The sequence below is a fragment of the Astatotilapia calliptera genome, chromosome 17 (genome assembly GCF_900246225.1).
Source record: "Astatotilapia calliptera chromosome 17, fAstCal1.2, whole genome shotgun sequence".
NCBI lineage: Eukaryota > Metazoa > Chordata > Actinopteri > Cichliformes > Cichlidae > Astatotilapia > Astatotilapia calliptera.
In genome coordinates, this window is record NC_039318.1 from 25,304,068 (window position 1) to 25,328,298 (window position 24,231).

Consider the following 24,231-nt stretch of genomic DNA (forward strand, 5'->3'; position numbering starts at 1 on the left):
CAAACTGTTTCTTGAACATGACAATAAAAAAAACACCGGCTATCATATCTCAACCAAGTAGCGCACTAAGGGGTTTGGTGGAACGGGAGATTCACATCACAGGTATACAGCCAACAACCATGCCATGTTGAAAGTCCCTTAAACATGCCTGTAAAAGTAAATTTATTGACGTCTGAAATCTGACGAGCCCTGATTATTAGTCTGAGGTGAGGAATTGAGGAATAAAATTGTAGTAAGTGTGGAAAGAGTAATGTGAACAGTACTGACAAAAACACCAAGCTGACCGAACCAAATCACATTTATTTCTGTTAAACCAACGAAACTGGTGCAATTAGAGTAAATTCATCTTCCAAATATGGCTCTCAGCGTCTCATCTGCTGACACACATCCTATGAACCCAGAGCACAGTGGCAAAATGCTGACAGCTGCTAGTGCTCATTTCCATTTTTGTCACTATAATAAGAAACACTATAAAACTGGCGTTCAGAGGAAAACACTTGCGTATCGTTTACATTCTAGAACTCAAATCGGCTGTGTCAGTCACGGGGCTCACTGTCACAACAATACAATCAAAATAAGTTAGAGAACATGCTGAGGAGGTCTGAATTTCAGACAGCAGCGAGCCTGCTGAGTCCCACAGGGACACACGTACAGGCAGCTTTGAAAGCTGTAGTATTACTTCTAATATAGCTCCACCAATCACTTACATTTGTACCACGCAGAGAATTATATTCATATTATCCTGCATCCCATTCATTCTTACTGTAAACCACAAGATTAGAGTAAGATATCATTAGCATTTACAAGAAGACCTTTTAAAATCCCAAAGGGAGATTAACAAAAACATTTAAACAAGCAGGAATGAACAACGAAGGCACTAGAAGTTTTCTTGTTTCAAATATGGCAGACGAAGATATGGCGTCCAACACTTTAATCACCTATTCCTATTTGTCCTATATGTATAAATTTGATCCTCAATCTTTTTAAAATTAGCTATAACATAAACACAAAAGAACTAGAAGTAATGACTGTGTTGATTATCATTTGACTCTATGAGTCTGTCAGCATCCCAGCAGCAAAGGCAGCATCCTCAAACACAAACAAAACCCTCCAAAAACTTACAGTGATATAAAACAGATTAAAAAACAGTAAAGAGACTTTTACCACCAGATTTAACTGACTAACCAACCAAACAAACAAACAAAAAAACCTTTAAATTTGTCTCGACAGACACTGACATGCTGATATCAAGTGTTTCCCACTTTAACAGAATACTAATCAGTGGCATGCTGAGGGCAGGACGTGAGGAGGGTGGTGCAGGGTGGAAGGAGTTTTGCTTGTTCGTGGTGTGTAAAAAGTCTCGGGTGCCTCCAGTGGAAGAGAAGAAGATTTATGAGCACCTCCTGTCTGGCTGCTATTCTCCTCACCGGCCAGCCCTGTCTATCATCTTCTGAAAAATGTTTCATTAACATTTCACACGAGTCTCTCCTCAAATCCACGGTGATGCAATTCTGCGCCGAGGATCTTGGATTGCTTTTTCCAGCTGGCTTGCATCCTTCTCCTGTGCTCACTGTGGAGGTGGAGAGGAGGCGCCAAGGCTGTTGTTCAATAAAATGAAGAGAGGGAAGTCTTCCGCTTTCACACCCGCTCCGGGTTGCTTTCCCGGTTCATCCTGCGTCTGGGGAACAGCTTTCGCTTCAGCAGGATGAGCTGCAGGAACAGGGGAAAGAGGAAATGTCACTACTAAACCTGGAGAACAACTGATTGAATATGAAAGGGGTGGCAATAAAGGTCATTAACTTCCTTCTGAACAGACATGGAGGAGATAGAGATCTATCTATCCAATCTATAATGCACCTAATTAAATGATCATCAGCAAATGTGAGCACCTCTATAAAAGCAAAGAAAAGGTCAAGGCAGTTTGCAGGTCTGGCAAATTCCGGTGTGAATATATTGCCGCAATCTTCCCAGGAGTGGTTGTCAAAGCAAATTCACTCCAAGATCAGACCATGTGATTCATGGAGAAACTACAAAACCCCCGAAATCTACATCTTAGACTCTACAGGCATCAGTTAGCATGTTAAATGTTAAAGTTCATCACAGCAGAATTAGAAAAACACTGAGTAAGTATGGCTTGTTATTCAGTCTTAAAGAACATGACAGCACAGCTTAGGTTTGCAAAGTCAAACAAACCACAAAGTATAGATATTTGGCTATAATGCACAGCACCGTGTCGGGAGAAAACCAAACACAGCACAAACACCTAATGCCAATTGTCAGTACGGTGGCGGAGGGGTAGTCATTTGTGCTCGTTTTGTGACCACAGAACCTGGGCACCTTGGAGGCATAGAGCCAACCATGAACTCTTCTGTATACCAAAGTATTCTAGAGTCAAGTGTGAGGCCTAAAGTTAAAGCTTGGCCCAAACTGCGTCAGGAACAGCAGTAAATCTACAGCACAAAGGCTGAAAAAGGGAAGAATGAACCTCAACCTGGTTTAAATGCTGTGCAGAGACCTTAAGAGAGCTGTGCATGAATTAATGCCAATTCCTCAGCAATATATGTGAGACTGGGAAAGTCATACAGAAAATATCTAGCTCAAGTTATTGCTGCCAAATGCAGATCTATTGTATCTAAAATAACATTTTTCTTTATTAAAAATAGGAAAACACGACTTTTAAATCACAGCACAGGAAATTGCTGTCATTTCATTTTTCACGACTGTCAAAAGGATACAGTGTGTGTGGTAAAGCAAAGGTTTATAAATCAGAAGGTCGGCAGTTTGACTCCACGTCTCGACCTCCTCATTGGCACCATTTTTCATTTGTTTTTTTAGCAACAGCAAAGGGTTATAAGTGGCATCAATGTTCTCATGTAACTGTGCCCAGACTGCAAGTATATTTCCCAAAATGTCAAACTATTAATTTCACCAATCAAGGCTTTGATACCAGAGTCCCCTCAGATGTTTGTAACTCAAGAAAGCAAAGATAATCTTAGACATGGAGCAGCCGAGTAAAATCACCTCCCTCTGAGGAGTGAAGACACATTTGATCTCTCCAATCTAAACTCTGACATAAACAGAAGGGCAGCCAGATTCAGATAGTGCCAGAAAGACATCAGAAGTCAGTCTGTGTACAGTGACAACGACACAAGACAAGTGTGACACACCGGTCCCGTGGGTTTCTGTGAAGGAAATTCTCCTAAGGTCACTGCAACTATTAACCTTTCTTTTAGTTCGCTGAGGAGAAACTGGAAACCTCTGGATTAGGAAGGTACCTCAGAACAGTCGACTAGTATTTGTTAAACAACTCGTGGCATTTGTTTTAAACCGTTTCCAACACCAAAGAGGAAGAATTTGAAATGTGTCCAATAATATTTTCCTGCTTTTAAAATGATTTTAAGTACTTTCTGTATATTATTACAGCTTGAAATGCAACTTTTCTGAAGGTTCAATATATAGCAGGAATTGTCTGATCCCAGTTAACAAAGACAGTTAAGTCTTGCCTTCCATAAAAGGCTGCTGGGGTCTTTCATCTTGATAAAGGCCGGTCACGACATAGCTGGTCATACTAGCTCGACACACGAGATGGACGCTCCTCAGAGAGGAATTTCGGTAGCGAAGGCCGTTATCATAACTCAAGCGTGAATCATGGAAACGGAGAGGTGTGCAAGCAAATTCTGTGTGTATCTTTGTCTGAATGTCTAAATGAGCAGAGCGTGGTTCATGGTTAACACTGACCTGTTCGGCGAAGAAGGATATGACAGTGAAGATGACGAGGGTCACGAGGACACAGTGGGTCCAGAACTTCAACTTGTCCCGATACACCCGCCTGGGAAACAACACATTTCAATCAGTTAACAAAAAACTTCAATCCAACTCCAACAGGTACAGAGGCAGGCGTCAAATGATCGTTCTGCATTAGGTAAACATTCGCAGTGGCAGGTCAGTGGATGATAAGGTGTGATGTAACAAGGAGGAAGCATGCAGTACGCAGAGGACAGCCAGCAATGGAATGACAAGGTGACATCACCCAACACCATCTGCCTGTCAAGCTTACAAACAGACATGGAAAATAGATGTGGAAAGGAAGGGGTGGAGTTGAGAGTCTCAACCATTTAATGATCTTACAAGCATCTTAAAACTAGTGATTCATCTGAAGCGGCTCGGTCTAATTACAAAGCCTCTATGTGAGGCTTGCATTCCCTTGGTGAAGCGCCCTGAATGCAGGAGCAGGATCCCTGACAAAGAGCCCTGTAACTCTCCAGAGGGATTCCCACTGGTCCAACATGGCAATGCGCTGTCCTGCGTGGTGACAGACACAAATTCATACCTTAGTATGAATGGAGAAAACAGCTCGACTGTGAGGGAAGGAGTCAGAGCTTAAAGTTATATTTGTGTGCATGCCTTAGTTTAAAGCATCTCAGTTCTTGTTGCCAAAAGGTGTTGCCATATTTGACAAAAAACTACACATTTTCCTGTTATTTATGGATATTTAATAGACAAAGCTTTCAAATATGCCATGTAACAAAAGTGATTAAAAATATTCACTACTGTTCTGGTGACCTACTCCTCGCTGCAGTTGACAAAGCAGACAATTTAAATGTAACCTAAAGGCAGTTCATCCATAAATTTCAATGTTACAGGGGGGATCAGCTTCCACAAATCTGTGTTCACTGAATCAGAGAGATGAAAATTTTGAATTCTCTGATATTTTCAGGAGTCTAAACTAAAGGTTGTTTAGCCCAGCTGCGACCTCTGGGGCTGAAAACTGCAGTTCCTTGCATGACCACTTGATGCTCACTCCAAAAGTGAGTCCACCTCCACACTTAAAATGCCAAACTAGCAAAAATAAGCTTGTTTACAGCCTGATACATAAAATTATTCTGGTCCTCTTCAGACCAACTTTACAGACGCAAATTTTTAAATAACTCGCCCTTTTAATTAAGGCTTAGAAGTAATCCATGACAAAGGCAGAGGTAAGGCAGAGGCTGGATATGTGCTGTAACAGGTGGCTAGAAGTTGCTAACTGTTTGTGAGTAGGGATGGGTACCGGTGTCCGGTGCCATGATGGCACCGGTTCTGACATAAACGGTAGTAACCAGACCGAAAAGCAGCGCACATTTCGGTGCTTTATTTCGGTGCTTTTTTTTTCCTGAGCTGTGATACACTTTTGGCCAATCGTTTTACGTTTCCGAGGATAGTAGGCGGGGCCAGGTACGTACGTTCTGTTAGCACAGAGCTACAGATTAAAAATGTCCAAGGCGAAGCGGTTAAAAGTCTGGCTGTACTTCACAGCAAAATATGCAAACTCAGCAGCAACAAGTGCTTTAAGCTGATACTGTGATACTGTTAAAGGAGGTAACACCTCGAATCTCATGAAACACCTGGCGAAGCATAGCGTTTTTTTAAAAGCCGAGAAATGCGCCGTATTTGATGGCAGCAGCAGCCGTTCTTCTCTGCGTGAGTAGCTTAATGTTGTTCTTGTGTGATTTACGCTGAGTAAGCTAACCACGTTATTACATTAATGCATGTAAGGTGAACTAGCAAACATCATCATAGCTACATGCGGCTGTCTTCTTGTTTGATGGCAGATGCTCCCTTCACCCTGGCCAAAAAGGCTAAAATGACCAAAGAAAAAGTGGAAAACAGTTAAACATGAGGTTTTTGGACAAAGTTTGTGTTTTTTCCATTGTTTAAGCACTGCTTCCAGCCAAGAGTGATACCATATATGCCCCATAGCTGCAGAAAAGGCTAACATTGTTATCTTTTTACAAAAAAACAGCTGAACATGAGAGGTTTTTGGACCAATTTTGTGTTCTCCATTCTTTAAGCACCGGTTTGAGCACCGTTTGAGCACCGGCACCGTTTCAAAAGTACCGATTTGGCACCGGTATCGGATAAAATCTAAACGATACCCATCCCTATTTGTGAGACATCATTTCTGCTCATTCAAACCACTAAACTGAATCTCTTGGTTCGGTTTCTGCTTGATTGGTGCATATTCCTGTGTAACTCTATCGACAGATCTCTAACAACTTAAACTCTGATATTATTTTATTTAGAAGTTAGCACTTATTAGATGGCAGTTAATGGATATAACTTGCTAAAAATGCTAAACATACCATTCCTGGAGTTCTTCCATATGCAGGAACCTGTTGCGGTACTCTCTGGGAAGTTCAAACTGGGACGGCAGCGGGAACATTGATTCGTAGAAATCTCTCAGCACAGCTTTCACTGTGGCAGCGTCCTTATGACTGTGGTCGATGTTATCATTCAGACAGATGAACTTCCTTTTGGTGAAATTAAAGAAAATAACACAGTTCAACAACAAGGATGGCAGAGATGTAAACTTTGATTGCACCGCATTAAGGTAAAACAATGAAAAAGCATCTGCTTCTAAGGAATATAAAGTTCTCCTCACCTGGGATTTTTCCTAATGTCATCTAACTGGCCGACCACGTGGGACACATTGGTCCGCACCATCTTGAAAGCTATCTCCTCCTCCCCCATGATCTCAAACCTGTCCATCAAAAGCGCTCTGTCAGCTTAGTATACACAACTACTCGTATACATTGAAATAAATTAAATCTCACTTGTATTTATTCTGGTCTCTGAAGGCTTTGTGAATACGTTCTGCGATTGGCTTGCAGTGGAGGATGAGGCCTTTTGTGACAGGAGGCTGCAGATTAGGAAAACAGAAAATCAGCCAAATAATTCAACACTGAATAAATATTACCTTGTCAAGCCAGCTGTACATCTCACCATGCTAGGATCATAGTAGGCTTCTTGAGTGGGGTTGACCAGGTGAAGCTGGGTCAGGTTAGTTGGGAGTGTCTTAGAGCAGTTTATCAGCATCTGCTCCAAACCTGTCAGGTCCTAAAAACGGCACGAAGAATAAAAACAAAACTCAAAACTGGAACTGTTGGAAACTGTTTACTGACATGTACGCTGGGAAAGATGTTTTGACTAACTTGGAGGCTTAGTGGAAGCTCGTGGATCCTTGTAGCGAGAGTTCGAATCTCACGATCAGACAAGATACCCGAATGATCGGTGTCGATGTCATCAAACACTTCGGACACGTTGAGCTGATCCTGAGCGCTCATCAGGAAGTAAAAGTATGAAAAGGCAAACTGCATGTCCTCAGAGTGACGAACACGGTGGCCCGATGTTTTGTCAAACTCTTGCGGGAATCTGAAGAAGACCAAGCAGAGTGGTTGATATAAATAATGACTGTTTAGAAACAGATGAGCTGTTTCTAAGCATGTATAGAAATAGAAATATATTTATATAAATCTGATTTGATAAGACAGAATATCACTTACGTGTCCTGCAGCTCCTGCATGATGAGACGATCGATCATGTGCGGCATGTGTGCGGGGACTTTGCGAGACGTGAAGCCAAACTGGCCGTTGAGCAGCTTGTTGACGTAGCGCAACGAGTCAGCAAAAGTGTCCTGAAGCTTTCGCCTGGTAGCGGTGCCATCGGTCTCATACGCCATTTCGCTCTCAAGACGCTCCTCTTCCTGTGGAGTAAACACAAATTTATTTATTTTTAATCAAGTTTTTTGAGTGGAGCTTTAAATTGAAGACAGGGATGTACAAACCTCAAGTAAAGCTTGGAAATACTTTCTCCTCTCCCACGGCAGGAAGCCTCGGTCTGAGGAGATGAAGTGCTGGAGCCTTCTCCCCACTGCAGCAGCATTATCCGGCTCAGCCTGACTCTCCGCACTTTTTTGGAGGGAAAGTCTGTTTAAAAGCTTTGATGTCAGGGGCCTCTCAATCGCAGTTTTCAGAGAGAAAGGTCTTTCAGTTATCAAATCTTTCAGAAGTTTATCATCAATGTGGACTGGTACGAGAGGAGTAACGGGTTTGTCTTTCACGGCAACATCTTTCTTAGACATTTCTTCTTTATTTCCAGTTTCATCTTTTCTTTTCAAATCCTCTCCGTCCAAGTCTTTATAGGACTTCTTCTGGACTCTGCTCGCATCATCTTTGCCTAGCTGTGAATCAGGGATCAAATGCTTTTCCGCCAGGTTCTTGTAAGGCTTTAAAAGTTCAGCTTTTGTGAGATTGTAACCCTTCATAGTAATGTCACCGATCAGAAGCTTTTCCTCCAGCTTTTGAAGCTCTTTGCGCACAGCAGCTGGTAAAAGTGACACATTTAAAGAAGGAACCTCTATGATAGTCTGAGGATCTCCAGGCCGCCCTTTCTTGAGCTTAGGCCCTCGTTTGTTTTCAGGAATATCAGAGAAAGGGAACACTGGGTCCGGGGTCGGAGTCGCGTTCGGTTCTTTTCCTGCATCTTTGCTTGAAGTCGGGGACGCGTTAGTTTGAGAAACCTCACGGGTGTCGACAGCCACACTGAAGCTCATAGCAAACTCTGTGTCGTCGTCTCTCTGAAAAGTGAGGTTGTAGTGGATCTGGGTCGCGTTGTAACCAGGGTGGAGCAGCAGGTGAATGGTCTTCCACTTGTTTGCGACAGAGGTGTGACGCACCACGGGGTTCTCGCTGATGTGGGCTTCGGAGACTCTGTGAGCGAGTTTCTCAAAGCTGAAATACGGCCTGACTTCACCCACAGGGAGCGTGTAGTGGCTCTGGTTCCTCAGTAGGGTCACATGATGCAGCTCGTTAAAGTGTTCTAAAAAAGAAAAGAGTTCTTTCAAAACGTTCTCACTTCCCCAAGGGACACACTTCGAATGTCTTTTTCCCCCCTACGACAAAAGAATATGTTTAGGGTGCTAGTAGCAACAAAAAGGTTCACTTTAAATAAAAACATAAACTTGTTTATTGTTCATACGCAAATTACACTGCACATTTAGACTGTGTATTCAAGAACTATGGTGTCAGAACATAAAAACAAGTCAATCCTTATAAGTTCTTATAGGATACTTAGTAATATTATTAATACATGTTTGGCTACAGTATCGTCTGTGCTGCAAAGCTTTTATAAAGAGTTGTGGGTGCATATATGCAAAAGGGTGCTTGCTAGGCAACATAATGACGTTACAATATATAATGTATAGTTTAGCTTTCATAAGATGTTATAGCTGCAAAAAGTCAAAAACCAAGTCATTTCAGCCTGTTGTTAGGTGGGTGGAGGGCAATATGATAACACTGTGGTGTCTGATACAGATCAGAACATTCAGGGGCCTACGATGCACCTTTGTGCCAAGTTTGGTTGTTCATCTCCTAAAGGTCTAGGAGGAGTTGGTGGACAAAGAGACAAACACGCAGACAGATTGATATATTGATATATTGTGTGGCTATACTGATAAGACAGAGACACTAATCTGAGCAGTAAGAAGAAGTGAGTGAAAAGTGCCATAATCCTGGATATGTTACCGTGAAGGAGCATTTCTGTCACCTGATTATCGACCTGCCGGCTGTTGGAATGCGTCCATATTACTCACTGAGGAAATTCATCAATACTGTTCCTGACTGATTCACCACACTGCTCGGCTTCCTCTGTCAGGATCCTGACCAGCCTCTGCACCATTTGCTGGACATGCAGTTAAACACACTGTATAACATCTCTTACAGCTTTGCTGTTTACGGAACGATTCGCACAGTCTTTGCTAGTTCATGTCACAATACATACGTTCATTCTACATTTCAGCTCCTGATTGCATCTCATTTAAAATGTAATTAACTGAAAAACGTCTTCACCTTTATTAAAAAAATATTTTCTACATTCTCTATTTAGCTGTGCTCATAGTTTCTAAGCTACTGTATATTCATGTCATTTTTGGGGCTTTAATTGCAGTAATTTTTTAATTTTGGGGATAGTTTTTATTATGTCTTTTTTGTTATCTTCATTTATCCATGTTGCATATGACAATTTTTACAATTTTGACAATATGGCTGTTCCAAGTATAACAAAGTCTTTTGTTTTTAGTGTAGACTACTGCTTTTACTTTATTCTTTGTGCTGAATCTGCAACAGAGTAATTTAAATTCTGGTATCAATAAAATAAACAAGTATGTATATGAGTAACTAAATAAATAATAAAATGAGAAAGTAACTAAGTGAGTAGATTAATAAAATAAATCTTTTATTCTTTAAAACATAATTTACCATAGTCTGGTATTTTACCTATTATGATTTTAAAATGTTTACGTTTTAAAAGGATTTTTGTCAGCATATTTTATTACATATTATTAGCAGTTATATTTGTACATATTACCAATTTATTAATCCTTTTGCAGGTATTGAACCTAAAATAATACAACAGAAAGACCTGATTACCTTTGAGGGTTATATTATAAAATAGTAAAAACCAAAAGAAACACCAAAAAAACAAACAAAACAAACACTATTACATGTATTGCTTTAAACATACCTTGGCCACAGTCTCCCACATCAAAGCCACAGGAAAGTACATTACAGGCCTGGTCACAGAACTTGTCAGCCAGCCAGGAGTTGGCACAGCCTTGATTGCAGTAGGATGTCCCCGCTATGCCTCCTAGACCACCTGCAAACTGCCACACCTGTCCCCCGGCCCCTCCAGCCCCACCGGGACCGACCCCACCAGGGAATCGACTGCTCCCTGCTGCACCTTTTAGAGAAGGATTAAAAAATTTAATATACACAGCACAAACATGCCCATTTACAAAAAAGACGCAACGGTGTTGATATCTTTACCCAGGCAGTCTCCTCCATCCCAGTCACAAGCTGAGTTGTTGCAGGCCTTGTCACAGTACCCATCTTTGATCCAGGATCCTGGGCAGCCTTCTGCACAGTTAGGAACCGGCCAGGTGAGGTATACCTGCAGGGAATTGAGCAAAATAAAGCCAGTTTTCAGTATTTAAAAAATGAAACTGTGGCTCATATTTCAGGGCAAACTTCACTGTGAGCACTTTTCATGTTGTGTTCGCACCTTCTGTCCTTTTGAGTGGCTGTAGAAGTCATCAGGCCACACATCTTTGCCAAACATCACATCATCATTGAGGTAAATAAATTTCTGGGAGAGCCCAGGAATACGATGGATGTGGGTCTCTATAGCAGGTGAGCTGAAAGTGGGAAGGTGGCTGTGGTTCGAGAAGATATCCTGGAAATCCAAAAGGAGCAGTTAGCTAATTTACACAATAAACTATGAATAAAAGCATAGCTTCTGTATTCCAGCCGGACCTTTATTGTTGTAGAAGTTGAGGCTCAAGTTTTACCTGATGTGTAATAACTGAAACTCTGGGGTTATCCAAGTTGAGCCAGGAGGGAATTTGCCCATTGGTGACGATGAAGATGTGTCGCACCCAGGGGGCGTGTCTCTCAATAGAGCGCAGCGAATAACGAAGCTCCTCGTTGTCCTCGAATCGACTGGCTGATACATCTTCATCCTGTTTAGACTGGAGGGCAAACACACAACACTTCTTTCTTAACATCTTACTTATATATAGTGCCTACCGCACACATTTTGCAATACTGTGTAAAAAATAAATAAATAAACCAAATGCCAATTATTAAAGGATTAAAAAAAAGAAGACTCTACCTGTGAAATAGCAGTGAGGTCCCAGAACAAGTATGCAGGACTGATGGTTAACTCTTTCCCATCCAGTGTCAGGTTCTTCTTGGCCTGCTGAGTCAAGTCAGTGAAATCCTGTTGCGTGTTGAGGTGGAGCAGGGCGATGCTGGCTTCTGAGTACAACTCAAACTGAGGGACAAATAAACACATTTCAATTACAGTGTTAATTGCTTGGAAGAATAGTCCAGTGGTTTGCAGTAGCATTTTAATAAGTTACTTGACCTGGTAAAAATAAATGAAGCAGAGGATAAAGGATAAAGATATACTAATGTTTAGGCTCTACTTTTGATCCTGCAATTCACACAATACCTTTTAATGTTGTTCTGTCTTACGGCCACCAGGGGGCTACATTTTTTGGTGTTTAAATACAAATCTGCAGTCACATTTGGTACACATCGTCTATCAACTTTGTCATTTCTGACTATTCAAATGTCACTTATCAAGTTGGTTGAAATTACACTTTTGGACTAAAAACCTGTTTACCATCTTCAGCTGTAGCTTCTGTTTAGTGCCAAGCATGCTAAACCTACAGATTTAGAGCACTAAAGACAGCTGTTAATGGTGGTAAATTTTCATAAAATATTACTCAGTGGACTGAAGCTGCAATTCACAGAGCTGTTGACATGTTTATAGGCTTATTATTATTTTATTAATCCACAAAAAGTAAAAACAAGCATTTTACATAAGGCTTAATTCTCCTTCTAAAACCTAAAAGCACTAAACCTCTAGTTGGACAGAGTTACCAACTTAAAAATGCTCCCCGATAAAGCCGAAAATCAAAACTCTCCATATGCAACAGTGAGAAAGATTTAAATTTAAAGCAGCAGCTTATAGCAGAGACTAGGAGAGGGAAAATTCTGAAAGACGGCGATAAATGAGGCTGACAAAAATGACTGGAAAAAACAGTTGACTAAGTCTTTCCATGGAGACAAAAGCAGTTCCTCAAAAGGTTAGGCAAGCAGTAGTTACAGTTAAAGTTAGCTGATAGAGAGATAAGCTAGTCACAGTAAAGGTCCTCTGAAGTCATAGATACACGTGCGTGCGTGCGTGCGTGCGTGCGTATAAAGAGGTGAGAGTTCGGAAAGTTCTGTGATGTCATCTTCTCCAGCAGGGTCACATGAATATGACTCTGTCTGATCTCAGAGGAGTTATGTGTGGCATCAAAGCCCTCTGTGTGTGTTTGTGTGCGTGCGTGCGTGCGTGCGTGCGAGTGTGTGAGCCCCCAGCCTTGGATATTAAAAACCTTTTGTCTACTCTCTCAAACATTAAAAAACGCCTCCACAACATGAACAGCAAAAAACTTTCAGCTGCTTCATTTTTTTTTTTTTTAAGTAAAATATTGCACCTTTTTCACTCTGCATAATTTTCTGACCACTTTAGCCATTAAAGAACAATATTCTTAATCCTTTAACACTTTTTAGTCATTTTTACCACTGTATATGTTTGCTTAAAATAAACAAACTGTGAGCAATAAATTCTCAATATTCCTGTATTTAACAAAAATCATACAAATTAAAACTTTCTTATGCAAATAAAGACTTTATTTCTTATTTTTTTGAATTTGTCTGTTTTTTTAAATACTTTGAATTTTTAAGTTTTCTTCATGGCACAGGCATTACAGGGTAAGGATGTTTATATACAAATAAACTCCATATAAAAATACTGCAAAAAACTTGAGATATAAATATGCAATGCTTAATAAATTTATTAGACCAAGATACAGTGGAAGCTTTATGCGACAGCTTCCCTAAGATTAACAGTGCTGATATTTACCAAAATATTTCTTTTATGGTTCTGCACTGATAAATCCACCAGTGTCCACAAGTACTTTACTCTAAAACTGTTTGAGTATTTACTTGCATTCCTGAACAAAAACCATTTGTTTTAGGGTTTAAATGTTATGTTTGGTTAATTTCTGACTTTTTAGAGAAGTCCAGTGTGCCAGGTCAAACTTATTAAGTTTTCTTATTTATCTAACAAATAACAACACTTTTTTTGTCTTACACAACAAAATACAAATATTTTGGATATTTGTATTTTCTTGTGTTTCTGAAAGGTGAGCTAATAAATTCTTTAAGTATAAAGTATAATAGTCAAAATGAGCTGCAATAGTAAAATATTGCTAACAGCAAGTAATCGAGTATTTTACTTTACAGGAAAAACTTCTTGAGTCCCTTCACACGAGATCGTGTTCTGCCTCCACTCGTCCGCTTTTTTTCCTCTGCTCCTGTTTTTAGGTGAGGCGGATTAGCTGGGACTTATAAACCCAGCGGGACGCAGCCCGGAGACAACAAGGCACAGATCAGGTTGCACTCTTTATAGTCATGATAATGCACTGGCACATACACAAAAAGCAGAGGTGTGTGGCAGCTTTACACAGACACACGCTTTCCAAAGAAGTGTAAATTTATACCCACAAACCTTTTTATCTAATGCATCATAATCAATATAAAAAATAACCAAACTTTGGTAATTTGACCTATAGATACTTGTCATAAGAACATTTTGTACATTCATTTTTAATTTAAGTAAATTATGAACAACAATATTTGGTTATAAGGACATTTGGTTTAAGGACTGCTGGAAATCTTCATATTTTTTCATTTCATTGTATCTGTCAATAAAGCTGAAAAACAAAAACTAATGTAAGCAAACACAAAACATATTACATCATAATCCTTCTTTAATATCAGTTCAGTGATTTAATGATTTCTTGTGCTACTGTTACTGGGTTTCAGGATTAAGCGCTATCCCATACAGTAACTGCTTCGTCTTGCTTTAACATTTCTCATCATAAACAGTCGAGCTATGTTCAGCAGCGTCCGCTTACAGCAGCATGCTTGACACATGAAACCAAACTGGTTCCACAGCTAACAACGGCTAACCCAGAGGTGGAAAAATCCTCAATTTTCTTGTCATTGCATGTGACCACTTCCTGTCTTAATTTTGGGAGAACACAGACTGTCAAAAAAAAAAAAGAAAAAAGAAAAGGCACTAAATATATGGATAGGTTTCCTTGTTTTGAAGTAGAGGGGGAATGGTTGTCGTGAAATTTAATTTCATCAGCTCATCTGCTTCAGGCGGCTGCGCGAGTTATTCCACACCACAGTATTAACATGTCCCATGTGTATTATACTCTCAACACATAATAAACCCTCATCACTGTGGGCCGTGTGTCACTGCAGGGACTGTGGACAATGTAATTAGTCTAGAAAAATAAGTTGACAATGTGGATAAAGTAATTAACCCAGTGCCGAGTGATCTTTTCAAGCAGATGGACTGGGATGTTGCAGCAGCATGCAGCTCGATCTGCATCGTCCTTCTCTTTGTGGGTCACTGAAGCACACAAGTATGAGCCTGCTTCTGCCGGAGGTTTCTTCCTTTTAAAAGGGAGTTTTTCCCTTCCCACTCTCGCCATGTGCTTCCTTAAAGGAGGTTGTTTCATTGTTGGGGTTTGTTCTATATTATTGTAGGGTCTCAATCTTACAAGATAAAGCGCCATGAGGCAGCTGTTTTTGTGATTTGCTATAGAAATACCAGTTAGCATCTATCTGCCAGTCGCTGTGTCAAGAATCTATACCAGGGGTCCCCAATCCCAGTCCATGAGGGCCGGTGTCCCTACAGGTTTTAGATCTCACCCTGGGTCAACACACCTGAATCACATGATTAGTTCATTACCAGGCCTCTGGAGAACTTCAAGACATGTTGAGAAGGTAATTTATCCATTTAAATCAGCTGTGATGGATCAAGGACACATCTAAGACCTGCAGGGACACCAGCCCTGTGGACTGGGATTGGGGACCCCTGATCTATACAGTCCTTGCTGAAGGGTTGCTAGCATTCAACCCATATCACAATCAGTCTTAGCTCTAAAAGATGACCGCTACATTGGCATCGCAATTTCAGTCCACAAACCTGTGACAACTGTGATTCAAACTGAATAAGACCCAAGACAGACAGGCCTAGAGACTGATCTGCAACCATCTGGCAACCATTGATTATTAGGGAAAAATTTGTATTTTGCAAGTGTCTATGAGTGATTGTTGGAGACTGACAACAGTTGCTGGGAAAAACATTGGTTACACCAGGTCTACAGACTGGGCACATTGCAACTAGCTGTCGTCAAGGAAAACTACGCTGTCATTGTATCGGTCACTAGCATATTTCTGTTGTCGTAGTTTGAATTGAAGTGATGGACTTAGTCTACAAACACTGTCCAAGGTTTAGGAAACCTGTGAAAAATGTGACATCCCTTTGCTTTCAAAGTAAAAGGATCACCTTCAAAAATATGTTGGCTACAGTTCTGAGGCACAACTTTTACTTTGAAATTTTCTATAGCTCAAGTTCTGGGTTCTGGATTCTTTCTGTCAATGAAACAAGGAAGTTGTGAAAACTGATTTAGCCTGAGTGACCGAAGGCATTTCTCTGTGTTTATAGTTGTTTAAATCCTAGTCAGACTGCTTGGTAATAAAAGCAAACACAGCTCAAACTTTCTATCACATTCAGATGACAGTTGGCTGATATATTATACATCTGTATATTAATTTCATATGTATTTAACCAGGAAAAAAAATTATCCATCAAGATCATAAAATCTCTTTTACAAGGATGTCCTGGCCAAGCACGTACAAACGGTTTACTTTGTCTTAGAAATTCAACATTTTTGTGACTGTCTTATTTGCTCTGTATTTCTGTGAACATACTGTATGTAACCTCACTTCATGGAGCAGACAGCACACCACGTGGACAATCACACACTTCTACAGATCAAAACGCACGCTAATACAATCACATCAGCAGACTTGTACACAAACACAGTGGGCAGGACATGACAGGCAACAGCACAGGCAGATGATCGGGGCTGTGGTCCAGCTTTCATCACTATAGTCGTCGGTCTAACACCAGCTATAAATACCAGCCACCCCTCAGCGCTCAGCCGCTCCCTCCACACTATGCACATCATCCCTCTTTCACAGAACCGGCCAAGAAGCACCCGGAAATATGCTGAAATCCAAACTGAGCATTGTGTGGTGGCCTGTGTACCTAGAATCCCTCCACCACTAAACACCAATCACACACACACTATTTCCATCATCTTTCCTGTGTGGTTGAGATGCAAGGATGTGTTTAAGAGTGCAGATGAGGTCAGAAAAATCCTGGTGACCTTTTGGCCTGCTGGCTGGCAATGCGCCACTGAAAACAGTTGCTCTAATGTTAACCCCTGCATGGACAGCTAAGGTTACAGCCTGAATACCACTAGTTATTATCACATGACCTGCCAGGCAAGACGGTGGCAGACTTGGAGACGAATGGAAGGAATGACGGGACAGCTGGGTTGGATAATGATGAGTTAGATTAAATGCAGTTAACCTACATGTTATAGCTCATTATTAGTGTAGTCCTTATCAGGTACCTGTCTAATACCAGGTGGGACCAACTTTTGCCTTAAGAACTGTCAAACTGTCATGACACAGATTCAACAGAGTCCTGGAAACATTGCTCAGAGATTTTGGTGCATATTGGCACGATACTATCAAACAGCAGATTTATCGGCTGCACATCTGTAATCATGTCCCGTTCTACCACATCTCAAAGGTGCTTATATGAGTACAGTGAGCATACTGTCACATTCAAGAAACCAGTTTGGGATGATTTGAGCTTTGTGATCATCAGAAGATGGGTACCCTGTTGTGAAATTGTGAAATATATTAATATAAAAATAGTTCATTTAATTTATTTAACTACTTCAATTAAAAATACTAATTTCTATACTAAGGATTTTTGGAAGTTATCGGTTTGCTTTAATGTCCTCTGACACTGTAAGACTTTCTGATAACACATTTGTTTTGAATTCTTATTAAAAACAAAGGCAGTTATGAAAGACCTTATCTAATGCATCACCCATTAGTGCTCATCAGCCACATGAGGGCATTATCAGAAGACTCAGGCCTGTCCTGTAGCCTGTCGGCTGGAGCTACAGGGTCACTCAGCCCTGGCCTGGTTTGTTTTCCTTGGTTATTTCTGAGTAATCCCAACCTGTTAGTGGCATTCCTCTGTCTCAAAATATAAAGCAGAGTTCTGATTAGAGAAAATTATTAGATACACAAGCACAACACTGAGCTAAACAGAGGCCCTTTATCCACAACACAACGTCACCGATTAAAATAGAGAAACGCAGGTTTAGCAGGAAGGTGCAATCTCCTCTTCAAGGAGGATTTGACTTCTGCGATTAGACTATTCTTAGAATTTGGTGCTATGCTTTAAAAAAAAAGATCAGAGAGTATCTTATAGTTCTCTACTCTGGTGTAATTGAGATGGTGATATACAAACATCCTTTAGCATCGCTCTGATGTCACTATTTCACATAAGGGATAAGATGAAGAAGAATTAATGCAAGGAATTGGGAGGAAATAATACAGTGTTTGAAAGTAGGAAATACAATTACATAAAGTGACAGCGTCTGCTGCACGTTCACCAAAGTGCAACTCTGCCATCTGCTGTTTTAAAACCAACTTTAAAACATCCTTATTTTCATGCTCTAGCAAGGTGGTGTAGAAGATTTTTTTATTTAATGAGCAGAAGGAATGACTTTTGGTACCTGTTTGATTTTGCTGGTTATGACAGATGGAAGTTTGGCTCGCAACCTCTCCGTCTCCTTGAAGGACGCAGGGAAGCCGCTCAGATACGCCAGAGTCTGCATGCGGGTCAGACCCGGAGCCTCTTTATCCGTTGTCTGTGTGACACACAACAACAAAGGTTCAAAATAAAAGCCTTTTGGTGTTTTATTGCCTTCTCTTATAAATGGAAAAGCTAACAGAATTAATTACATGCACAAAGAGAATAAATGCAAAATTCTTAAAAAGTGCTAAAACAGATGTAAACTTACCAGGTAACATCTGGACACAGAGAATTTCTGATCTTCTTTAGACACATCTGTATACGCTTTAATGGCTGCAGGGAGCAATGAACGAATGGTGAGCAGCAGACACACACCTTCAGGTTTCCATAGTTCGATCTTTGACAGGCGTGCATGAAGTGCAAAACAAAGTGGAACAAACTCTGGGAAAGTGTGGGCTATGTCAACAAACTAAACAAACTGCCTGCTAAATGCTGTGTCTGAATAGTTTCCTGTCAGCAAATGAAACCCTAAATTATTTTACAAAAACTGATGAATGTCATCATTTTAGAGATGAATTATGTCACAGTTGTTTCCTCAAAAGCTGAATGCAAAATTCTGGTTTTAGTGTTAGAAACTGCACTGAATACAAGTGTTATGCCAGTGCACAACGATCTTGATTATTTAATCTGGCTTCCACACTAATGTTATCGCTATCATTAAATTTAAACTCCTGCTATAGTTTCATGTCTTCAAGCACACAAAAGTATACACTTACAGCTCCGCCCTCTTTGAAATGAATGTGTGTGTGTGTGTGTGTGTGTGTAGGCGCCTAAAGTGATCCAGAAGGGTGCGATGAACTATGTAAGGTAAAAACAGCCTGAATGAGTCGGGAGAACAAGTAAAACATAAAGAAGAAAAACTAAAATAGAATGAGAAAAATCTCTTAATCCGTCCACTTATACACACTATTTGTTAACTAGGCTCTCCCACTGGTGTTGTCTCTCTTCATGCTGTACGGTGTGTCACACTATTAGCACTGTCCACAGAGGGTGGACGTCAGCGCTCTTGCATGAATATGAATAATTCAATCCTGGCCGCTGTCATCTTTGCAGATCAAACTGTTGCTGGCAGCTGCAGCGGCTGTATTGATCACTGACGTCATTAGTTAAAAATAACATGTTTTGTAGTGACGAACTGCCCGCTAGGCTCAGCTACTACACTTCCACCCGCAGTCGGCTGACTGAAGTCATTCAAAGAGCATCCTTTACTGATCCTCTTTGTTTCTTTACCTTCAGCTTGCGAGTTAAAGACGACCAAGGAGAAGCTGGTAGGCTGGTGGAAGGGTTTGTTCATGAGCAGCAGCTCTTTGGCAGCGGAGAAGGAGGGAGAGAGGGATGGCAGCTCTTTGAGCGTAATGTTGGCCGGCAGAGCGGGATCCAGGGCCAGCATGGGCGCGATGATGCAATGGGACAGCAGGCATTCAGGCTTAACACTGCAAACAAATGGCCAGAAAAAGGGGTAATAATAAATAAATAATCCTTTAATAAGCACATCTACACCTGTGCACTCACTCAGAGAGCTACTTCCTTTGCACTGTGGTTTAAAACATATGCATAAAATTGATGAAGTTTACGCATTTAGCAGACATGAAAATGTTGCACTGAGCACCTCGCGTATCTGTGGTTAAAAGTCAACAATAAGGAGGAAGAAGAAAGACGGGGCTGGTTTTTTTCCTACCAACATTTTAGCGTTGAGCAGAAACAGGAAATATCCAAAGAGATGTTCAGTGAACTGATATCATTTAAGCAAGAGGAAAACATAAAATAATAAAATACTGTTTCTTCAAAACCTCTATGTACACTTCTATATCATTATGAATTTACGTTTTTATTAAAAAAAAGATTTAAAAAATTTTGTACCACCCCTTTTCTTAAATAAAAGCCAAACAAAGCCAATTATCACAGTGCTAAGTAAAACAATGGTAAACTTTAAATGGTAAACAATGGTAAACATTCTGGTTAATAAAATAATAACTGCTTTTCTCTAACTGGTATCCCATCAGTTGACACCCTCTGTGTGGTGCAACCCACCAGTGTTTCCTGTTTCAACATCAGCCTCGGTGTTCACACAATGCCACTGCATTGCGACTTTAACAGTCATTTAGCAGGTTTTTCACAACACCTACAAGTCTGAGAATAAACTCAACACACCATGTACCCACACTGACGCAACCTGTTTTTAACCTCTCTGTAAGTTAACAGACGAGCAGTATGATGCAGAATTGTGGTACTTAGCTGCATTAGACTGCATAGATAAACACAAAAGCACTGTGTTAAAAGTAAAGTTTGGTGGAGGGGGATTAAGGTGTGGTTTTTGTTTTTTTCAGGAGTTGGGCTCAACCCCTTAGTTCCAGTGAAGGACAAACTTAATGTTTCAGCACACCAAGACATTTTGGACAATTTCATGCTCCGAACTTTGTGAGAACAGTTTGGGGATGGCCCCTTCATGCTCCAACATGACTGCAGACCAGTGCACAAAGCAAAGCTGATAAAGACATAGACCTGCACAGAGTCCTGGTTTCAACCCGACAGAACACTTCTGGGATGAATTGGAGTGCAGGCAGCCTCCCGTCCAACATCGGTGTCTGACTCACAGATGCACCTCTAGAAAAATGGTCCAAAATTCCCATAAACACACTCCTAAACCTTGTGGAAAGCCTTCTGAAGTGCTGAAGCTGTTTTAGCTGCAAAGTGTGGGCTGAGATCATATTAAACCCTATGGATTAAGAATGGGCTGTCACTCAATCTGTGTAAACAAGAGACAAGAGAACACTTTTGGCAATATAGTGTAGAACCAGCATAAAACAGCAGGTGTCTTAAGGTGTGTATGTGCATTTTTATTTATTTTTCTATTTGTAATCACAGACCAACACACAGAAGAGGAAGGCTAGGCTTCAATGTTCATTAGCTGCACCAGAAGTTCCCAAAACAAACTAAAAACTTATATTTTCCTCCGAGGTGGGGGACACAGGGCAAAGTCCACAAGAACAGCTACCAGCTTCCCAGATTTTCTTCTCCATATCTCTCATTGCATTAGACTCTTGTGGACTGTGTTGCAACAAACACTGAGCACAAGCACTTTATCTAAATCCTGAACTTGCACATTATTTTTACACAAACATGCAATCACTCTCACATTCAGCAGTCAGTTTAGAATAAACAGTTAACCTAACATGCACAACTGGAGGTGCTGTGAGGAAACAGTCCCAACCCCCGCACTACTGTGTCGCCACATAATTGTTACACACACGCCCTAAATATGTACTCCAAATAACGAACTGCTAAACAAATAAGACTTCATCTTATTTAACTTCACAGATCACACACCCACTGTGTACACCATCATCACACTCACCTGTCTTTTGGCACTTCAGTTGTCTCGCTTGTGTTTCTCCCCAGGCGTTCCCTGTGTGTAAACGAACAGTGCATTTATATTTTATTGGGCTGTTGCAGTCTATTTTAACACCAGATGACATTTCAGAGGTGGATAAAAATCACACAATTCCCTTTTTTTCCCATGCATCAGCAAGCCAATCAATGTCAGCTGATGATGCTCTGACCTTCGTGCTGAGTTTTACTGTATTTGGGAACTTTAGGAGATAAAGCTACCTCTGAGCTTTTTGTTCTTCCTCCAGTTGCTCTTTGACTGCCTTCAATTCCCTCAGCAGCGCCATGTCTGTGCCATTCACCCATGTGTACACCACATCAATAGGCATGGGCAGACAAAGCCTGCAAAAAACAAAAAAAAACAACAACCCCAAAATAAATAATAAATCAAACACACACATAATTCAACAGACAGCGCTTAAACTGCAAATCCACAACCCCGTTTTCCTCCCCAGCACACACTTCTTTGTAAATTAACTTTTATCCATGCATGGCTAAACCCTGTCTGGTTCTTTCACATTTCTTGTCTGCTAGGATTAGAAAATGTGCAATGTACTTTGAGATTTTTATGATTTCTAGTTCCTAATGCCTTAAGATAGATTTCCTCTAAGACACAAAATGTATCTATGAAATGAGCTCAAGGTTGGTTTCTTTTACCTGCTTTGGAATGATTTCCCACCCACGTTGTCTCTGTAGGAGTCAAACAGCACATGATACTGGTCCCTACTCCACTCCACCACCACCTGCATGGACAGAAGAACACGCCGTGTAGTTCACGATTTTAAAATCACACGCACACTACAGTGCTGAATCATTTTTGGGAGATTTAGTATCTGATATTCCACGTAAATCAAGTAGCAGTTGGTGTAACTAAATCTAAACTACATCTGAAAAAAAGGGGCAGGCAGTTTAATTAAAATAGAGCTACAGTAGTGGTTTTAATGGAGAATACACACAGAACAGAGGCAGTCTGGGGAGACGTGTCGTTTAAAGACATGCAATACATTTCTGTTTACTTTCAGGAAGATCTGCTCAAACAAGCAATTTTTAGTGGACTCTGGTGGGAAGGTGGTGTGCTGAAAACAGCTGTTAGGAGAAAGTAAATGCTAGCTAACTCGACAGCAGAAGCGGCTGTCTGTAAGAGACAGGAGCTGAAACAAGAGAAGAAACCTCACCTCCCCAAACTGAAAGGCGGAAACAATCATGAGCACGATCCCCCCGAAGCAGAGGTACAGCCCGTATCGGTGGGACAGACAGGTGTACGTCTGCCTCTGCACCAGCTTCAACACCGAGTTCACGACTACCATGGTCCTCCTGGGCGAAGCATAGCGCCGCATTCATTCAGAAAAAACGCAGATAAACGCGCTGAAAACAGAAAGTAAACATCACACAGGAGCCGGATTTGTCAGCTGACTGCCTGCCACAGAGCAAGACACATGACAACCGGGCTTGTGACTCTTCCTCAGCGCTGATGAAGCAGCACGCGCACGGCTGCCATCACCACCTCTTAAGCTCATTGTTGCCCTCTGGCGGCGAGGAGCAGAATGCATGGTGCCTTCACGGCCTTCTCTCACTGAGTAACTCGCGGTATGCCAATTGTCCCTAATACATTTTATACATTTCAAATGTATTATATTATATTATATTATATTATATTATATTATATTATATTATATTATATTATATTATATTATATTATATTATATTATATTCACAACTTTTTATGAATTACTGAATCAGTGCGCCCCAGGGCAGCTGTGGCTACAATGTAGCTTGCCATCACTAGTGTGTGAATGTGTGTGTGAATGGGTGGAGGACTGAATGTAGTATAAAGTGCTTTGGGGTCCATAGGGACCACATAAAGCGCTATACAAATACAGGCCATTTACCATTTTACCATTTATAAAAAGCATCAATACTGAGGTTGACTTAAATAATAGTGTCTTTCATCAGTGGAACTGCATCAGAACTGTTGTTTCTTTATTTTCACTCCAAAAACTTCATTTTACATTTACTTCACATTTTTCACCTGCTGTCTTCACCACTGGGTCTGTGTAAACAAAAACAATGACAATATATGTAGTTTTAATATGCATCTTCCTTAGACTGTAACTTGTATTCCTCCTAAAATGGACACAAGAAATGGAAGCAGTTTTCTGCTGGACAAAAATGTATCATATTGCAGTCTAATTATTAAAATAAGTGTATAGAAAGGACAGGAATTCAAAAACAATGAGCTAATGCTGAAAGTGCAACTTTCATTCTATAATGAAAAGTGCAGGGTAGTTTTTATCTGGGGGGTTTTGCTAGTATTGTACAAAAGGGGTATATTATAATATTATATATATTATATTTCTCCCTTGAGTTTGGGGCTTTGGAAATGTCATTTCAGGAGCTTAATGGAACATTTCTGAACAACTGCAGTACAAGATCATCTGTTCAAATAACTGTGCGTAAATACAAGTTATCCAATATGGCACCACTTTGCCAAAGTCTAAAAATATGAATAAAAATGGGTCTGAGGGTTCTCCTCCAAGAAATTTGGAAGATCAAATTCCCAAATTCTTGATTTAAGGTCATTTTTAAAAATGTGCTAATTTGTGTATTTCTACTGTGGGAATGTCAACAACATTCAACATACTGTAATGC

At 40.6% G+C, this 24,231-nt stretch overlaps 1 protein-coding gene across 1 annotated transcript; it reads right to left on the reverse strand.

Moving 5' to 3' along the window:
* Positions 1-280: 280 nt before the first annotated feature.
* On the reverse strand, positions 281-23,047 carry gnptab (N-acetylglucosamine-1-phosphate transferase subunits alpha and beta). The gene is made up of 21 exons (XM_026146609.1): positions 22,758-23,047; positions 22,240-22,325; positions 21,805-21,924; positions 21,551-21,601; positions 19,426-19,628; positions 18,404-18,468; positions 18,116-18,250; positions 11,485-11,646; positions 11,162-11,341; positions 10,876-11,046; positions 10,641-10,764; positions 10,339-10,554; positions 7,604-8,637; positions 7,323-7,522; positions 6,972-7,191; positions 6,763-6,876; positions 6,594-6,679; positions 6,422-6,520; positions 6,123-6,290; positions 3,739-3,829; positions 281-1,710 (listed from the first exon to the last, which is right to left on the reverse strand). The coding sequence occupies exons 1-21, from the start codon at positions 22,917-22,919 to the stop codon at positions 1,639-1,641; spliced, it is 3,759 nt and encodes a 1,252-aa protein (XP_026002394.1). The 5' UTR covers positions 22,920-23,047; the 3' UTR covers positions 281-1,638.
* Positions 23,048-24,231: the final 1,184 nt, after the last annotated feature.

Coding starts and splice junctions, on each gene's coding strand:
- gnptab (XM_026146609.1), bottom strand. CDS start 22,919: ATGCGGCGCTATGCTTCGCCCAGGAGGACCATGGTAGTCGTGAACTCG. Junction 7,523..7,603: donor ATTTCCAAGCTTTACTTGAG/GTTTGTACATCC, acceptor TTTACTCCACAG/GAAGAGGAGCGTCTTGAGAG. Junction 3,830..6,122: donor ATGGAAGAACTCCAGGAATG/GTATGTTTAGCA, acceptor GTTGTTTCCCAG/GCGGGTGTATCGGGACAAGT.